We start from the raw sequence: 18,763 nt of genomic DNA, 5'->3' as shown, positions 1-18,763 counted from the left end.
TTTCATTTTGTTTTAGGCTGCAATCCTGCACCCACTGACTTGGGAGTAAATCCTATTGAACACAATGGTACTTACTTCTAAGTAGGATTACATTGTAGTGCATGAGCAGTACTTGAAAATGTGTAAAAAAACGTGTGCCCTCAGTTGAAATCTGTAAAATAACCAGTAATTCCCCCCCCCAAACAAACCTACATTAATATAATTTATGGATTAATGCTATTTTCAGAAGGGTCACCAAATCAGTCTGTTGTAGCAGAAACAAAAACAGAAAAGGCTTGCAGCACCTTAAAGATGACCTCAGTTTACTGTGACGTGAGCTTTTGGGGACTAAAGTCCACTTTGTGCAGTATATGAATCCGCCTCTACAGCTAATAAGCAGAGCACCCCATCCATAATAGGCATAAAATGGATATGTATTCAAGGAACTTTGTAACACTGGAATCTGCCTATTATGAAATCAGACCATTGGCCCACCCAGCTCAGTACTGCCTACACGGACTGGCAGCTGCTCTCTAGGTTTCAGGCAGGGGTTCCATCCAGTCCCACATGGAGATGTTAGGATATTGAATCTTGGACCTTGTGCACTCAAAGGAGATGCCCACCCTCATTTCTTCCTTGTTTTCATTTCTGCTAATAATTTGCACATTCCACACACCCCATATAAAAATAATTAAATTACAAAATTTCCTTAAGCCAAAACCCATGGCTTAAAAAGGGGAAATTGTAGGTTTGTAGTAGTAGTTGTTTGTTTTAAAAGCTTTTCTTAGTTACCCCATTCTTAGGGTCCTTTGCAGAAGTCCCATCCAGATCTAAAAGCTCTAGGGTTAATCAGACTTGGGAAAGCCTGTCTGAGGATTTAGGATTCTGGTTTCATTCTTCTCATAAACACTCAAAAGTGAGTTCCCTCCCTCTTCCTGGGCCAGTACAGTTTCCTTAAGGCTATTTTACACAAAGGAAATCTGGATTTACCACAGGCCTATACAAAACTCAGCCGGGTTCTGCAACCAAGCTCATCTCCTTTGGCAAAGGTACCTGCATGATACAAGTGTTGACATATGCATATTTATCACACTATATACTTAAAATATAACTTGCTCTCTCAATGAAAGCAGTATATATGAAGGCAGTGGTGGGAACTTTGCACCTTCCCATTGACAAAATATTGTTCCTTAAGTGCTGGGAAAGTGCCATTGTCACAACAGGAACTTTGAAAAGAGCTGTCACGATCCCATGCAACTCTTGAGCAACAACTCTGAGTTTACCACGCTATTTCATCTTTTTAGAACTAAAATGTTTTAAGTGTTTACCCAGAAGGAAGCTCCAGTAAGCTCAGTGGGGCTTCCTCCCCAAAAGTTGCAGCTAAGAGCTACAAATGGTGCTTGTGAAATCACTAGCAAGTGATACAACCCCTCTTCCACGCTGCATAATTTTGTTATATTTGACAGGTTCTTTTTGTTTAGTTCATTAGACTGCTGCTTAATTGTCCCACTTAATATGGGAGCGCTTAAACAATTTGACACCTGCAAGGCTGCTTTTTTTACAATACCACAATTTCATGCCATTTCATGTGGAAAGGAGGGATATAAATTGGAAACACATAGCTAAAATTCCCCTTGATTTTTTAAAAAAGTTAGCTCTTAGGAAATGGCATGCACATTTTATTTTTTAAAAAACAGATCACCTTTCATCCTGACTGGTTCCTGGGCAGATGACAGATACAATGCTATTACATTTATCAACACCATAATATTCTTCATAACAATATACAGTGGTACCTTGGGTTACAGATGCTTCAGGTTACAGACGCTTCAGGTTACAGACTCCACTAACCCAGAAATAGTACCTCAGGTTAAGAACTTTGCTTCAGGATGAGAACAGAATTTGTGCTCCGGCGGCGCGGCAGCAGCAGGAGGCCCCATTAGCTAAAGTGGTGCTTCAGGTTAAGAACAGTTTCAGGTTAAGAATGGACCTCCGGAATGAATTAAGTTCTTAACCAGAGGTACCACTGTATTTACTTTGGATATGATGCAGAATGGAAGTATGACCGACTTTTAATTCGGCAACACATCTAAAAACCTGGAGGCATATGTATCTTCCCACTCTCTAGGTTAGGATGTGCAGTGAGATGCCTCAACTCGCAAGCTTGCTGTCATATCCAAAGCCATGACTGCTGTTTATTATACTAATTTTCGCTCTTCTCCCGCATAGCCTCCATTCTGCTTGTTGCTTCCTTGCCCTGTTTCCCCCATTGAGCTCCACACGACCAGAGGAATCCATTCCATTGTGTTCCTACAGATCTACAGCTCCTTCCACTTGCAACCTCAGGCTTGCTCACCCTGCACTGGAAGGGACACGACAAGTCTACTTACACGACTCTCTTTCTTTAACTGCCTGGGAGCTGCATGTGGCTGTCAAGCTGCAGTTTAAAATACATTTTAAATGTTTAAAATGCAGAGCGGCTTCAGTCAATGTATATTTGTAGGGAGATATGGATTGTTTTAAATATCCCCAAACAAAGATATACAGAAAATGCTTGGAATTTCCCTGTCTCTCTGGTAGGCTAGGCTTATAATGTCTGTTTCTGATCAGTTTCAAAGGGGCTGTTTTCTCTGGTCCCTTATTTATATATTCATCATCTTGTTTGCTTCTGTCTGTTTCAGAAGAATGTTCCCGACCATTAGGGTTTCCTTTTCGGGCGTGGACCCGGAAGCCAAGTTCATTGTGCTGATGGATATCGTTCCAGTGGACAATAAGCGATACCGATATGCCTACCACAGGTCCTCCTGGCTGGTTGCTGGCAAAGCAGACCCCCCTCTGCCTGCAAGGTCAGTTCATGTGCAAGTCATATCCATTACACACACCCCTCAAATCTCTGCTGTGAATCCTCAGTGTTGCTTTGTAAATACTGGGGCAAGACCAAGAACTGACAACTGCTGAAACCAATGGTCAGGAATACAAAGTCCTTGATAGGAGTCAAAAGTTCTGTGCATTCCAAAGGTGGACAATCTGAAGTCTTATGGCTGCATTTGGCCCTTTGGTCTAATGTTATGTGGCCCTTGGTTCAATTTTATGCAGGTGGCAAGGAGGAAGAAAACTGGAAGGAAAGGGGGTGAGAGAAGAGGAGGTGGTTCCATCTACTTTTGGCCCTAGCCATGCCCCCTTTTGACTCCTGTTCCACACACCACTGTTTCGCAGCCCTTGACAGATTACTTCCAAGGAAATTTCCCCAAGGGTTGTCCATCCCCACTGTATTGTTGAGCTTTTTTATAGGAACCCCCCCCCCCCAATTTTGAGCAGTGTATGGCAGTGTGCATGATCCAGCTAAACCCAAGCAGATTTTAAAAGGAGAGTTGCACACCACCCCCCACAAATCCTAGGTGCGATCTAATCAAAGTAAAAACAGGTTTTATTAACGTTGGCTTAATCATGACCAGAGATCTTAAGGATTTGCTGCCCTCCCCTCCCCAAAAAACCTTGCAAAAGTTTTAGTGCCAAACAGTTTAAATGGCACTTTAAACTGAAAGTATTGAAAGTATTGTAGCAAGAAGGAAATAATGTATATATTATACATTATTTCCTTCTTGCTACAATACTTTCCACTCTTTAACTTCAAAGAAATCCAGGCATGTTTGGCCAAGTGCAAGTCAAAAATATTAGATTACAGCTTGATTCATGCAATTACATTATTTTTTCAACTGAAGACTAAACCATGGGTCATGTTTATGCACTGCAGTCAATTAATTGTCGACTTGCTCTGCAAGTCAAGGGGACATGATCCCTTTTTCAATTTAAACGTTCAGTTTTTTCAGCTTCTGTATCCACAGAACTTCTGAATAATAAATGGTGTGTGTGTGTGTGTGAGAGAGAGAGAGAGAGAGAGAGAGAGAGAGAGAGAGAGAATATCTAGGAATGACTGAGCTCCCCTTGGCTCAGTCTGCAATCCGACTCAGTAAGCCAAGCCATTCCACTCTCGGGAAAGCTGCTGCCCCAAACACAACTCTAAATTCAGACCCCCTTCATGTTCCCCATGATGTTTCAAAATGCACATTGAGATCCAAATCTCTTTCCCCAACTCCTGCAATATTCCAAATCCAATGAACCATTTCTTCCCTTCTCCTAAACTTGCCTGCTGCCAGAGCTGTGCTGACATGGGTGCTATCTCACTTGGAGGCCTCCATGGAAGGTAAATAAGGTAAAGGGACCCCTGACCATTAGGTCCAGTTGTGGCCAACTCTGGGGTTGCGGCGCTCATATCGCTTTATTGGCCGAGGGAGCCAGCGTACAGCTTCCGGGTCACGTGGCCAGCATGACTAAGCCGCTTCTGGCGAACCAGAGCAGTGCACAGAAACGCCCTTTACCTTCCCGCCAGAGGGGTACCTATTTATCTACTTGCACTTTGACGTGCTTTCGACCTGCTAGGTGGGCAGGAGCTGGGACCGAGCAACGGGAGCTCACCCCGTCACGGGGATTCGAACCACCGACCTTCTGATCAGCAAACCCTAGGCTCTGTGGTTTAACCCACAGTGCCACCCGCATCCCATGGAAAGCCTTCCTCTATTTCCATGGCACCTGAGATGCTTCAGTGTAGTTCTCCAAGGCAACTGAGTCCTTAAACTTTGGACAGTAGGTGGCTGGGAGAATGTTGTTTCTTTGATGCCTGTCAGTGAAGCATTCAAGGCCCCAGAGGTTTCACACTGAAGCTCCGAATGAGACCTCTTCTTCACCACAACTGCTCCAAAATGGTGTCTGGTACTTCCTAGAATGGTTTGTCTAGGGAAGGCTCAGGCGATGTGGTGACCCTGCCCCCAAGATGTTGTTGGACTATGACTCCAGTCCTCCATGACCACTGGTGGTGTTGGCTGGGGTGGTGGGTGGTAGGATCCAGCAGCGCTGGCCACCTCCTGGACTGATGTCATCCTGTTACAGATAGGTAGCCGTGTTGGTCTGCCATAGTCAAAATAAAAAAATTCCTTCCAGTAGCACCTTAAAGACTAACTAAGTGATGTCATCCTGTACAAGATGCAGCACAGAGTGAAATGAGTCAATCTGGCTGAAAAACAACCTCCTCATCCCACCAAATTATGAGATATGATGGATGGTTACCTTACACAGGGGTTTCTCAGTGGTGGCCCTCAGAATTTGGAATGGCTTCCTGATAGAGAATTTGGCTGGCAGGCAGTAAAGAAAACTTTATCCACATCAAAGCTTTTTCCTATGGGGGGGAAATATATCAAAACAATTTCTCTAACTGTCCAGATGTGGATAAACTTTGTTCAGAAATAGGACCTTCACTATGCAGTCTATACATGTCTACTCAGAAGTAAGTCCCACTAAGTTCACCTGGTATAGGACTGTGGTCTCAGGCAGTCTCCTTCAACTGATGCTTTTGTCTATTGTATTATGAGGATTTTTTTGGCAGATTAAGCTGAAACTCTCAATGGCACAAACTTTAAGCATGTTGGCAATCGAATATTAATTAAGTTCCAGGGGTTTTAAATTCATTTTTTCAGTGATCACTATTTGAAGACTGAACCCACATGTGTGTGTGTGTATGTTTAAGTGTTGAAGATAGAAATATATCTGTTGCGTGCTTCGCGAGGTTGAGTCAAATGAAGTTAACTTGTTGATGTCGAAAAGATCTATCCATACCTTTACTTACATAGGTGATTCTCAAGAGAAAGGGGGGGGCGCGGGGGAAGGAATCCCTGCCGTAGGTAAGCCTTGGTGACATCCATACCCTCAGGCTCCCCCCCCCCATCATTTTTGTAGAGAAATAACTTTCAGCACCACAACTGCTGAGACCGATATTAACGAGGATTAGCCAATATCATTTGAAAGCATTTCCATTCATAAACCTTCACTGCGGATGACCATTAAATCCTCCTTTTCCTGCTGTCAGCGTGCAAAGTGGCTCTCCCTCCCTTGCGCTGTGAATGGAAGGAGCAAAATTCTTTTGGAAAAAATCTATTGTGAAACTTTCCGCGGGTCCCCAGTCCCAGAATACGACTAGCTTAAATGGCTTTAGGAACCAGACCAAACCTTTGAAAGACATACCTGTCTTATGAGTTCTAGCTTGTAGCTTAAATATTCTGCTTGTCGTTTCTTCCTTTGGGGTTTTCTGTTTTGTTTCTTTAACATTGGTACAGAGTGTTGATTAGTTTCCTTGACAATGCAAGCCACCTTGTGCTTTTAACTCCTTGCTGACTAAGCCAAGATCCACCATAGGGCAAAAAAATAACTTGTTGCTCAGTGGTAGGTAAAAGTACAATTGGTTTCTTGATTATGTGCTGGATAGTGGGCGGTATTCAACGGAGTTTTACTCAGAGAACACCTATTAAAAATAATGGACCAGACTAAAGTCCTGTCTGCACCATACATTTAAACAAACAGGGCCTTCCGCAAAGAATCTTGGGGACCATAGTTTGTTAAGGGTGCTGAGAATTGTTAGGGGACCCCTGTTCCACTCTCAGAGCTACAATTGCCAGGGTGGTTTAACAACCAAATCCTGTTTCTAGGAAACTCTGAAAACTGTAATTCTTTGAAGGAATTAGGAGTCTCTTGACACCTCTCGCCGCCCTTGACAAACTACAGTTTCCAGGATCCATGACGGTTCAAAGTGGTATGATGACTGCTTTAAATGTATAGCGCAGGTGGGACTTTATGTGGCCTAGGACCCACGTACCTACGGGACCGCCTCTCCTGGTATGCCCTGCAGAGGACCTTAAGGTCCACAAATGACAACATTTTGGAGGTCCCAGGTTGCAAGGTGGTTAGATTGGTCTCAACTAGGGGCAGGGCTTTTTCAGTACTGGCCCCGACTTGGTGGAACGCTCTGTCACAAGAGACCAGGGCCCTGCAGGACTTGACATCTATCCGCAGGGCCTGCAAAACAGAGCTGTTCCGCCTGGCCTTTGGTTTGGACTCAGTCTGACCCTTATGTTTCCATCCCCTTACGGTTTTGATCTATGGGCTACATTTAAAATGAGGCTGCATTTTAAATTGCATATTAACCTGTATTTTAAATTGGTTTATTATTATTATTATTATTATTATTATTATTATTATTATTATTATTATGTTTTTACTGTAATTTTAATGGTGTTAGCCACACTGAGCCTGAGCACACACTGAGCACTAATAATTTATTATTATTATTATTGTCACATTCATTAAATTCAGTGGCACTACTCTGAGTAAAACTATCCAGTGATTTGTCTGTTTTATATTCTTTTTTTTTTCTCTAAACAGTCCCTTTCCTTCATTTTTATCCTGCTCAAAACCCTGTTATGTAGATTAGGCTGAAGGAGAGAGAGAGAGAGAGAGAGAGAGAGAGAGAGAGAGAGAGAGAGTGTGTCACCTGGAATGCTTGATGGCTGAGTTTCCTTTTCTTAGTCCAGTCACTATACCATGTTGGTACTCATGAGCCATTCATTGTTCTTTCAAGCCTTGATCAGAACAGCTGCAGGGGAAGAGGCAAATAATCTTCCATTTTTGGGGCGGGGGGCGGGGGGAGAGACAATGCAGTGGATTTGCTTAATAATAATCTAAAATGGAAGCATTAAGCATCAGCTAATGAAATAAAATTATGACTGAGATTGCAAAAGGAATGAAAGGCCCAGGAAATAATAAAGCTTTAAAAGAGAAACAGGCATTCATGATTCAGGCCAGCAAATGAATAACTTAATGAGCCTGTTTCAGACATCGCTTATCTCAATCCTATTAACCTGGGACGGTTCTATTGATTTCGGTGGAATTTACTTGCAAGGAAGTGGGCTTGGGGTTGCTGTTAGTTAGGCAGCTGGACCTGAGACAGATTGCAGATTGAGCAGGGCTTACTCCCAGATTAGCATTGATGGGATTGCTGTGTTTGTCGCAGAAGTGGATTCGAGAATGTCATACGTGGCAGGTCTTCAGGCAAGCTGTGTGTACTATTTTACCGCCTGAGGCAAAACAGGAATTGCCACCTTTCCCTGCCCTGCTGCTGCTTCTCTGCTCAGTCTGCCGCTTCTGCAATTTTGGGCGCCATTTCAGCCAATACAGGAGGCAGTGGGGCACCCACAGGGCTTCCGCCACCTTAGTTTACCTAATGGCAGAGCCGGCTCTGCATCCAGAAGAGTCCTAATGAAAAGCTGGGGAGATGTGCGTTGGGAAGTGTTATGTACTGAAGTTCTCACCCTGGGCCAGCAGGGGGATACTGTAGATAGTTTTCATTCAGGTCCACATATGCAAATAAGGGATTGAAAGTGACATTCAGTGATTGGATAGTTTCAGAAAGTTGTTACTGTTGCGTTGTAGTGGAGCTCTATATAAGCAGGCTGGCTGAACCCTTCAGCTCAGTTCTGTTCTGGCCTGTGAATAAACAAGAGCTGTTTGAAGAATAGCTGTGCCGTCTGATATGTTCACCCACAGCTTAACAGGAAGCCCTGTGTATCATGTTGGCAGGGGCAAAAGCGGGGGGCGGCGGCGATTTATTAGCTAACCAGCTCCAGCTGATCCAAAGCTGCTGCTACCCTACCCTCTAGCAGCCCATTTCAAGGCTTATTACCCAGCTGGAGGTAACTTGGGGTCTCCACTGTGGTAAATCCCACCCATCTTATCTGTTGGCAGAGGCTGGCAATGATGCCACGCTAGGTCTCCACTTCCCTGGCCATTGATTTGGGTGGGACTGGAACGGGCTTTTCTACTGTAGAGCAGTTTCTTCCCCACCCAAGACTGAAAGTCTACCCCTGGAATCAGGGCCGAATTTAGGTTTGATGAGGCCCTAAGATACTGAAGGTAATGGGGCCCTTTATATGTCCAGCTGTCCTTTGTCAACAACAATTTGTCACTGTTTTTTATGTTGAATATATGCTATTTGGTAATTTATGGACCTAATAGGTATCTAAAGCCGTTTGCACATAACAAAATATGTATTTTATCAAAGTAATTGTTGAACAATTGGAAATGTACATCCAGGTGTTTTTTTCCTTTAATTTTTTGTTTCGGCCCCCAAGAGAGTGGGGTCCTAAACTATAGCTTGTTTAGCTTATACATAAATCCAGCACTGACTGGAGTATATTGTTAAGTAGGGTTGCCATATTTCAAAAAGTGAAAATCCGGACACAAAAGCTGTTGCAGGTTTTTTTGGCAAAGTTGTTGAGCTATTTTTGTGTGCAAAATCTCAACAAAAAGAAAGTTTTTTGAGCTATTTTTAATGGAAATCGCCCAAATCTACATCAACGTGGATTTTCCTGGACACTTCAGCGATTTTTGCCCAGGCACTGCTTAAGAGAGCTGAATACCGGCCATATCCAGAGAATTCCAGATATTTTGAACATCCATCGATGACTTTATTTGAGTGCTTTCTTTCTGAGACTGATACATTACTAATTCCTTTTGCCACTGGGGCAGCTGCTGTTTCTTTTAACATCTATAGGAAATGGAGCCAGTGAACCCCTTTTCACTGGCATATCTTTCAGTCTGAGCCAGTGTGGTGTAGTGGTTAAGAGCGGTAGACTTGTAATCTGGGGAACCGGGTTCGCGTCTCCGCTCCTCCACATGCAGCTGCTGGGTGACCTTGGGCCAGTCACACTTCTCTGAAGTCTCTCAGCCCCACTCACCTCACAGAGTGCTTGTTGTGGGGGAGGAAGGGAAAGGAGATTGTTAGCCGCTTTGAGACTCCGTAGGGTAGTGATAAAGCGGGATATCAAATCCAAACTCTTCTTCTTCTTCTTCTTCTCCTATGTTATTCCTTCAGAACAATCTTTCATACATTGCATTGCTTTTTAAATTAGTATTATTTTATTTAGGGCACCTAAACTTGAGCTGGGTTGTCGGTGTTGTTAACTGGCTATGCCTAGTAGGCTAGGCTGGGAAGTTGTAGGGCGACTCTCTTACAAAAGCAAACGTCCTGAACACAGATTGGGTTGATTGACAGGCCCTGTGTCTCTTGGCTTTCCAGACTGTACGTGCACCCGGATTCTCCGTTCACGGGGGAACAATTGCTGAAGCAGATGGTGTCCTTTGAAAAAGTGAAGCTAACAAACAACGAGCTGGATCAGCACGGTCACGTGAGTAGCTGGTCCTGTGGGAAGGGAAACAATGTCCGCGCTCTCAGGCAATGACACCTGCCGGCACACCTGGTGGGAACGGGCGTTATGAGCAGAGCCCCGGTGGCTGTTGGGAAGGTGCTGCTGTTTTTAGGTGGCTGTGAAGGGGTGCGAAATGTAATGGGGGGAGCAAGGGATGCTTTGGGTCGGGGAGAAGGTTCTGTCATTTATACCTCATTTATCCTTCTCTTGCTTCTGTCCTCTTTGTTCAGCAGCCCAGCATCTTAACATCTTTGTAGTCACCAGCCCATGACCCCATTTAACAATTTCTCTCCTTAAACAGGCTTCTGTGGTGGTATGCTTGTCCCTGCCCCCTAATAATAATAATAATAATAATAATAATAATAATAATAATAATTTATTTTATTTTATTTTAGCCCTCCCCAGCCCAAGACGGTCTCAGAGCGGCTAACAACAGTAAAATGATACAACATTCTAAAATCATTTCATTATAAAAACAGTTTCTTGTGCATCTTTCCCCCCACATAATCATTATAATACGGACGTATTATTGGGCATGTTCTCTTTATCAGTCTTGTGCAAGCCTTAGTGATGTAAATTTCAGTTTTGCACAAGATCTCCGTATTAAATTTCAGTTTTGCACAAGATCTCCGTATTAAATATTAATGGAAATGCCTATCCCTCCTGGATCACAAGCTACCATTTTGCCCACTGTGAAACATTTACTGGGATGGATGGCAAATGGTGGAACAGCAATGCACACCAGTCCCTAAAAAAAATGGAAATGTGCGGAAGCTAACACAGTAAGCTTGTACACACAGAAAATCAGGTCTGCTTGTAACAGACATCCTCCACTTGGAAGTATCCTGAGATGGGCTTGGAAGGCCCATTGGTGTGAAAAAATTCTCCTGATTTAAGTCCCATTGATTTCAGTGGGGAAGAAGCATAACTAATGGATGCTGCGATGCTATGCATAATTTACTGTTGAATTCAGTGGGAGCTACTTCTGAGTAGGCATGTCTGCACTCACACAACTCTCCTTGTTAGCTTTTAAGAAGAATTTATTTCTCCCACTGTCATAATGGAGAAATGATGGTGTGATTGTTTGTCCTTACTGGACGTCATTATTCATTAACCCTAAAGAAGGCATCAAAGTCCCTGGGTGGAAGTCTTGCAGCTGTATCTATGTGATGGTTGATCTGAAAAGTGTGTTTCTAAGAAATAGAAATGAGAGCTTTAAAAAATTGCAATAGCAGTAGCTGAGCCAGCTTGTCAAGAATACAGTAATATGACAAAGATATATTGTCTTTCCTTGTCTCATAGAATCTAACCCAAGAGCCCAGGGCAACTAACTCTTAGTAGTGCGGTACATTATCTGGGACCAGACTGCTGCTTTTTTAGTGATACTGTAGGCTGAGCCTAGTCCATGCCAGGGAATCGTTGGCCCGCGTCCTCAGATCCAGAGAGAGAGTAAAAGAAAACTCCAGGAAAGATCCTTCTTTGGAGGAAAGCAGTTTTATTCTCTGTGCACAGGAGACAGCCAGCAGAATAAATTCTGGAAAAACTGACTGCCCAGAAAATACCCCTCTGCAGATTTTCTTATACCTTGAGTGGGCTCTCTCCCTCCTCCCCAATCAACTGGAAAGTTTTCAACTTATTTTTAGCATGTCTATAGCCCTCTCTATTGTTCCCTATAGTGTCTTTCTAAGCGTCCTGCATCCTCCCGTCTCCTCCTCCCGTCTCCCCGTATGTGTCCTTTTTATCTTGCATTCCTAAGGTAAAAAAAAAAAAAAGCGAGGCTATTCTGCAGGTCTGGCTATTTCTGTCTGTCTTATCTTGCATTCCTTCGAGGGGCCTTCCTTTTGCAGGTGAAATTATTTCTAGCTAAGAAATTGACTTAGACAGAAAATATAGAAGATCCTTCTTAGGTACAAGGTACAAGGTATAGAAAGCATATAGAAAGCATATAGAAAGCAACCCTTCCCTCTCCCTTCACTCCCTCCTCTTCTTATGAACAACCTAATACTTAGGTTCGTTCTGGGGTAGGGGTCTATAATCTCTTATGAAAGCAAGCACGCGAGGTCCCATCATGCGAGACATCACCTTCTCCATCATATTTTGCATACATTGCATCAAGCAGGGCATACAGAAGCAGAAAAGCAATAGAAGCATTATTGGGCCTATCACCATAGTAAATATTCTCCCCATCCATCCACCATCGGGCAACCAAGAATATAACCAATTCCATGGATCACCTTCTGTAGTTTTTAGCGGGTTTTCAGCTATCATTGTTTCCATGTGGTAATGAACTAACGCACAAACTCCTCTCTATGTTGAAGATGTTACCAATGGGAATTCTATGTAGCATCAAACCTGGCAAGGTGGTATGTGCATACACAGCCAACAATTGGAGAGATTTAACATTGTGGCGAACTTCCTCAAGGGTGAGAGCCTACCGGTGAGCTGATGCTCCCACTATGTGGGTCAATTTTTCTACTAACTCTGTTGGGTGGATTGAACTCTCGTGCTGCCTCCCTAGTGACCAGAGCAAATGGAAGCTGAAATCCTGGGGTGGCAATTACTGGCACTTGTTTAGCAATTTCAATGCACACCTGGTTAAGGCTCCCACTCCTGCAATACTTGCATTAAGATAGGTTCCGTCCCATCTATCACCTGGATTAAGAGTAGGACCTGGTCTATCAAATGAGGTTGGTACAGTGCTCTACCTCCCAGATAACAGTTGACTACCCTCACACAACAGCAAGAGCGGTCCAGAACTTGATAGATTTTGATCGTCTCTGCAACTTCCCGTATGAGCACTCTCCACGCGTGCTGGACAGTGGTGTGGGAGAGGAGCCACAACGGGGCAGTGGGGTGTCTCAATATGGCAATCTCATCAAACCCCAGTTTCCAATAGCCAAAGAGCACGCCATCTCTTACCACCGGCAAGACGAACCAGTCGTAGCAGAGGCCAGCAGGCCAATAGGGTTGGTATGGTTCGGTAGGGTCAGGGCAATAAGACATAAGTCAATAAAGAAAATAAGAGAGAAAAGAGAAAGTCTTTGTAACTGTCCTTGTGATGATTAGTCGCAGGATCTCGTTGCCCGTGGCCTAACGCTTTTTCCCTGGTAGCGTCAGACACAAGGTGATGATCAACTTCAGAGGGTCAGCAGGATTTCTCCTGCAAGTCCAGACACCCTTCTTCAGATGCGTGTGATGTACCCAGGGGATCACCTCGACTACTTTCACCGCAGTTGGGGATGAGGGGGTCGCCAGACGCTGCCACCCAGAGGAACTGGTGAACCGGCTCAGCGAGACTGCCGCGGGACTGCAGGCGTACGCTCGAGGGAACACCTGGAAAGGAAGCAAACACACACAACAAACACAGGGATTGCACTTGTTCTTGGGTGATGTGATCTCCCATCTGCCCCAAACTGGTGGGGATGTCTCGGACGAAAGGGGTCGGCCTGCCATATAGAAGTTCAAAGGGTGATAGTTCTCAGTCTTTTGGTTGGCACACAGGGCACATTTTGGGATATAGAATATTCTCCCAAGGTGTGCTTTAGCAGCTGGGCCTCCCAAATGGGTGGACTCGTGGTAATTATTTACAATTGTGCTGGCCAGATGTTGGGGCACAAAAACACGGCTGTCTGGTCCTCCCTGGAGCGTTGCTCCTTCTTGGCTGGTCCACTGCTGTTCATCAAGGGTGTAACGTGGTTCCACATCGTCTGGAGTGAGTTCTGGGATTATTCTTTTGGCATAGCAGGCATTTCCTGGAAATCTGGGCTGCCAGTTGATAAAGGTTGGCTATATAGACATACTTCTCCAGCTGCTTGGTTGTGGCATCTGGCCCCATGTGGGTTGACTCATGGTATTTCTGAGTTATCTGCCGGGGCAGGGACTCTGGAATCCATATGCTGTCATCAGGGGTGAGGTACCATCCTTCTTTGGACAATGTCAACTCCTGGGCATCTGCAGTGTCCCTTTCCTGCTTTGTGTAGGCCGGCTTGTCAACGGTGCTTAAAATCTCTTCTGGGATTAGTGCTCTAATGATCGGGGTTGGGGCCAGTTCTCGGGCTGCTTCCTTGGCTACTCTGTCTGCCAATCGGCTTCCTCTGGCCACTTCCCCTGGTCCAATTTTGTGTCCATAACAATGGACAACTGCCACTGCCTCGGGTTCCCATACAGCATCCAGAAGGTTCAATAAAGCTCGTGGGTGGGTCACCTGGTTTCCTCTGGAGGTAAGCAAACCTCTTTCTTTCCATAAGGCTCCATGGGCATGTAAAGTCAGGAATGCATACTTAGAATCTGTATAAATGTTTATCTTCTGTCCCTTTGCCAGGCTCAGGGCTCTGGTAAGCGCAGTTAGCTCTGCCAGCTGGGCCGATGTTCCAGGTGGGAGTGACTTTGCTTCGATCACCTGGTCTTCCAGGGCTACCACTGCATAGCCTGCCTTCCGCCGTCCAGTCTCAACAAAGCTGCTTCCATCTATAAACCATGATGGCCATTGGGGATCTGCTTCATCTTTAAGGTCAGGCCTGCTAGAATACACCTCATTCATTACTTCAATGCAGTCATGCGTGGGCTCCTCACCTTCTCCTACCGGTAATAGGGTAGCTGGGTTGAGGGCTGTGGTGACTTGGAATTTCTAACGCGGATGTAGTAGCATCTGACATTTCCTCATTTTAGCCTGGGGGAAGAAATAGGTGCCTTTCGGCAGATGGCACACTGATTCTTTCCTAAGTGGCCTCGCCCTCCTCTTCTTCTCCTAACGGTGGACTTCCCGTCTTCAGGGCCATCAACTTCTTTGCCTGGTACTTCTTCTTTTTCTTCTGGGTCTCTTTTTCCCTCTAATTATAAATGGTCTGGGCTAATTCCAGCATCCATTCAAGGGTGTGGCCCATAAAAAAAACCTTCATTTTTTTTTTTGGTGGATATCGGGCGCCGCTTGGGCTACAAAGGCAGTTTTTATGATAGGGGCATTGGCAGCCTCATCTGGGTCCACAGGGATATACTGGTGGTAGGCTTCCTTCAGCCTCTTTAAGTAGGCTTCAGGGGCCTCCTCTGTCCCTTGCATTCTCATGTGTGCTCGGGCTTCAGAACTCTAAGCCATGTTGCAAATTTCAGTTCATTTGCCAGTGTCTGTAGAAAGAACAATGCACTCCTTGCTTCTGGCAAAGTTTCAAATTCCTCAAAATATCAATTCCTATGTTATGCTGCGGCTCCTTTTTCAGAGTAAAATTGCACCTTAAAAAAAAAACTTGACAAAGTTCACAGAAAGCATTCACTTGCTTTTAAGAAAGTCACTTCTTCAGGTTAATACTTTTGGGCAGGGGGGTGGGTAACTCTTGGCCTTCTGGGTTTATGTGGCTGAACTGTAAATCCAGAAAGTGTGAGGTTCAGGGTAGTTGGCTGAATGCAGCAGTGTCCTTCTTGGAATAGCTGCCAAGAGATAACGCTCTGAAGCTGCCTCCAAGCGCCTGGCACAAGGAGAAAAAAAAAAAAAAAAGCTGATGTCCTGTTACTTGCATGAATGAGAAACAGTTAGTTCACTTGCTTCTGCAACAGTCTTTGAGCAAATCATTTTCAGAAACCTCATTCTGTGTGCCGAGCAACCATTGTTGGACCAGGGCCAGGCAGCTTCTGGGAACCTGCGTTTGTTGGGCCTGGTTTATCCTAGTAAGTTTTTTTTTTTCGTCTCTCAGGACTGGAGAGGTGGGGTTCAGGCCATGGGGTATCCCTGCACAGATCCCTGTTCTTGCCCTCTGCCTTGATTTTTCTGGAGTTCAGAGCTGGGCTTGTGGCTGTAGCGCTGAGGCTCATGGCTGGGTACATAGGCATCGGAACTTTGGTTACTGTTCCCACCCTGTGGGGAGTGGGGTGTGTCGGGCATGGGGCCTTTGGGCATTCCATTTTCCAGTGACCCTCTTGCCTGCAGATGGCGCACTGGCTTTTTCCCTAGGCGTTCTCTGCCCCTCCCGTGGACACCCTCGCTCACTCTGAGATTGCATTTTTGGCTTTCTGGCTTGTTTGAAGACAAACCCCTAATTATTTTGGCCAGGTCCTCTTCGAAAGAAGGATTCTGATTTAAGGTGCTTGGAGGTCTGTGGTCCTGGGCATCGGATGACTCCAGGGGGTCATACACTCAGTGGAGTGGGGCCATCAAAGTGGAGTTTTAGCTGCCTCAATTGCAACTATTAGTATTGTCCGCTGCCCTGAGGGCATTTATCTTGCAGATTTCCTCAATGGTCAGTATTGTAATCCCAGGGTTCTTTGATCCCTCGGGTTTAATTGTCTTTTTTTTTTTTTTTTAACAGTTCTGTCCTATGCGGCTCTCAAAGCCTTCCCTTCTGTTTCTTTCTGCCAGTTCACATCCTTGCATTGTGCTGCTTCTAGAACTCAAGAAGCCACATGGTTCTACATACTGAAACACTCTTTTGGACTGCTTGTCCACTTCACCTACTGAATTCTTCATTCTCTATACCACCTTCTTCTTCACTTTCCTCTTCTCTTTCTTTTCTCCCTCAGTCTCTTTTCTTGGGGGTTGGGTAGGGGAAACCTCATTTAGCCCTGGTGCAGTTGCTGCATAGGGTGGAGGGGGGCTAATTATTCCTTCCTCCTTTTCTTCTGGGACTTCTCTTCTGGGACTGGCAAAACTGCTGGCTTTTTAACTTGTACTTGCTGCCATACTGGGCACAGTTTGGCATGGCACAGGTAATCACAGTTCTACTTTTCTTGAGCCATGGGAGACGGTTAGGAACTCCACATAAGTGTTGGAGTCTATTTTTTTCATCAGGTTTTTAAAATCCCCAATCTTCTCCCTTCGTGGCATCTTTTCAATTTGTTCAGGAAAGCATTGCAGGGGGGTCATGGGAGTTGTTTTACTGCATTTTCTCCATGACCCTGGAACACTTGGACACTTGGGATACTGGGACACTCCCTCCTCCTAACGTTATTTTTTCACTCAGTCACAGGCCAGACGTTGCTTTCAACGTCTCACACACTCAAAACATTCACTGGAGTGTCCCCACACGCACATTCAGAAAAACCCATGCACCTCCCCCAACCCCTTTTTTCCCCCCAAAACCAAAATCACAACCGGCAGTGCTTCACAACTTCGACCGGGGCCCAAGAGCACCTTTTTTACTGCTTTTTCTGGGCACAAAACCAACAACCAACCATAACCGGCAGCGCTTAGACTTCGACCGGGGCCCTGGCAGCACCCTTTGCTGCTTTTTCTGGGCACAAAACCAACAACCAGTGGCACTTCTTCTACCCTGCTGGCGGAGCTGATCAGGCTCTCTTTTTGCTCACACCTATCCTTGTGGAGCTTGCTCCCACCTATACCCTGTGGAGCTTACCTTTTCCGCTGCGGACCTGTCCCCTCGGCGCCGTCCTCTTTCCTCCCTCGACCTGGGTCCTTGCTCCGGAGCGGTGTGGCTGGTTCCCCCCACAAATTGGCAGGGTGCGCGTGGAAGCTGCAATCACCGATCCGAGCTGTCCACCAAGGTCGAGCCTGGCTCTCTCCAGCCCTCTGAGGTGGGGCAGATTCCCGGTCAGGGAACCAAGATGTAGGCTGAGCCTAGTCCATGCCAGGGAATCGTTGGCCCGCGTCCTCAGATCCAGAGAGAGAGTAAAAGAAAACTCCAGGAAAGATCCTTCTTTGGAGGAAAGCAGTTTTATTCTCTGTGCACAGGAGACAGCCAGCAGAATAAATTCTGGAAAAACTGACTGCCCAGAAAATACCCCTCTGCAGATTTTCTTATACCTTGAGTGGGCTCTCTCCCTCCTCCCCAATCAACTGGAAAGTTTTCAACTTATTTTTAGCATGTCTATAGCCCTCTCTATTGTTCCCTATAGTGTCTTTCTAAGCGTCCTGCATCCTCCCGTCTCCTCCTCCCGTCTCCCCGTATGTGTCCTTTTTATCTTGCATTCCTAAGGTAAAAAAAAAAAAAAGCGAGGCTATTCTGCAGGTCTGGCTATTTCTGTCTGTCTTATCTTGCATTCCTTCGAGGGGCCTTCCTTTTGCAGGTGAAATTATTTCTAGCTAAGAAATTGACTTAGACAGAAAATATAGAAGATCCTTCTTAGGTACAAGGTACAAGGTATAGAAAGCATATAGAAAGCATATAGAAAGCAACCCTTCCCTCTCCCTTCACTACGAGCCTTGGTGTCCTCCAAGGAAGACAATTATTCACAGAGTGTTTGTGATTATACTTTCTCTACAGAGAGCTATTGGCTTTGATCAGGATCAGCAAAGGCCACTGCGTTCCTAAGGACTATAAAAAAACCATATAGTGATAGAAACTGGGGAAAGTTCTTTTTCTGCACCAAATCCTTCTGCTTTTGCAATTGTTCATAACGACAACATGAGCTGGTCTTACACAGTCAGCTGAGTGAGGCAGACGGCAGAAAAGGATCACATTTCTGAACGCGCATCCAAAGTCTGTGCAAATAGTTTATCAGCTAAATGATAGGATGGAAGATTCTGCTCCAGCGTTTGCTCTTAGGGAGTGGATGGTTCATCCCGGAATATTTTTTTGAATGCAGAGAAGCATTTGATACCCCTCACCTGCAGTCTGAAGTGGGGCAGTCCACATTGTCCCATCATTCTTCTGATTCATTATTTTCCCCTCTTAGAAATCTTTAAATTAGGAAAGAGATCTGTGAGGGAACAATTTATTGCACATTGCTAATTACAAGGTCCTAGCCGT

The 18,763-nt window shown here is 45.1% G+C and overlaps 1 protein-coding gene across 2 annotated transcripts in view; it reads left to right on the top strand.

Moving 5' to 3' along the window:
- The window catches only part of TBX20 (T-box transcription factor 20), a 50,739-nt gene that overhangs the window by 9,573 nt on the left and 22,403 nt on the right, over positions 1 to 18,763 (top strand). For both annotated transcript variants that reach the window (XM_083468839.1, XM_083468840.1), the window contains exons 3-4: positions 2,661 to 2,825; positions 9,941 to 10,049. In XM_083468839.1, coding sequence (XP_083324965.1) covers positions 2,661 to 2,825; positions 9,941 to 10,049 — 274 coding nt within the window. The remainder of the gene's footprint in view (positions 1 to 2,660; positions 2,826 to 9,940; positions 10,050 to 18,763) is intronic.

Source organism: Podarcis liolepis, assembly GCF_965112155.1.
Source record: "Podarcis liolepis genome assembly, chromosome: 12".
Taxonomy (NCBI): domain Eukaryota; kingdom Metazoa; phylum Chordata; class Lepidosauria; order Squamata; family Lacertidae; genus Podarcis; species Podarcis liolepis.
This window is presented reverse-complemented; position numbering and strand designations above follow the sequence as displayed.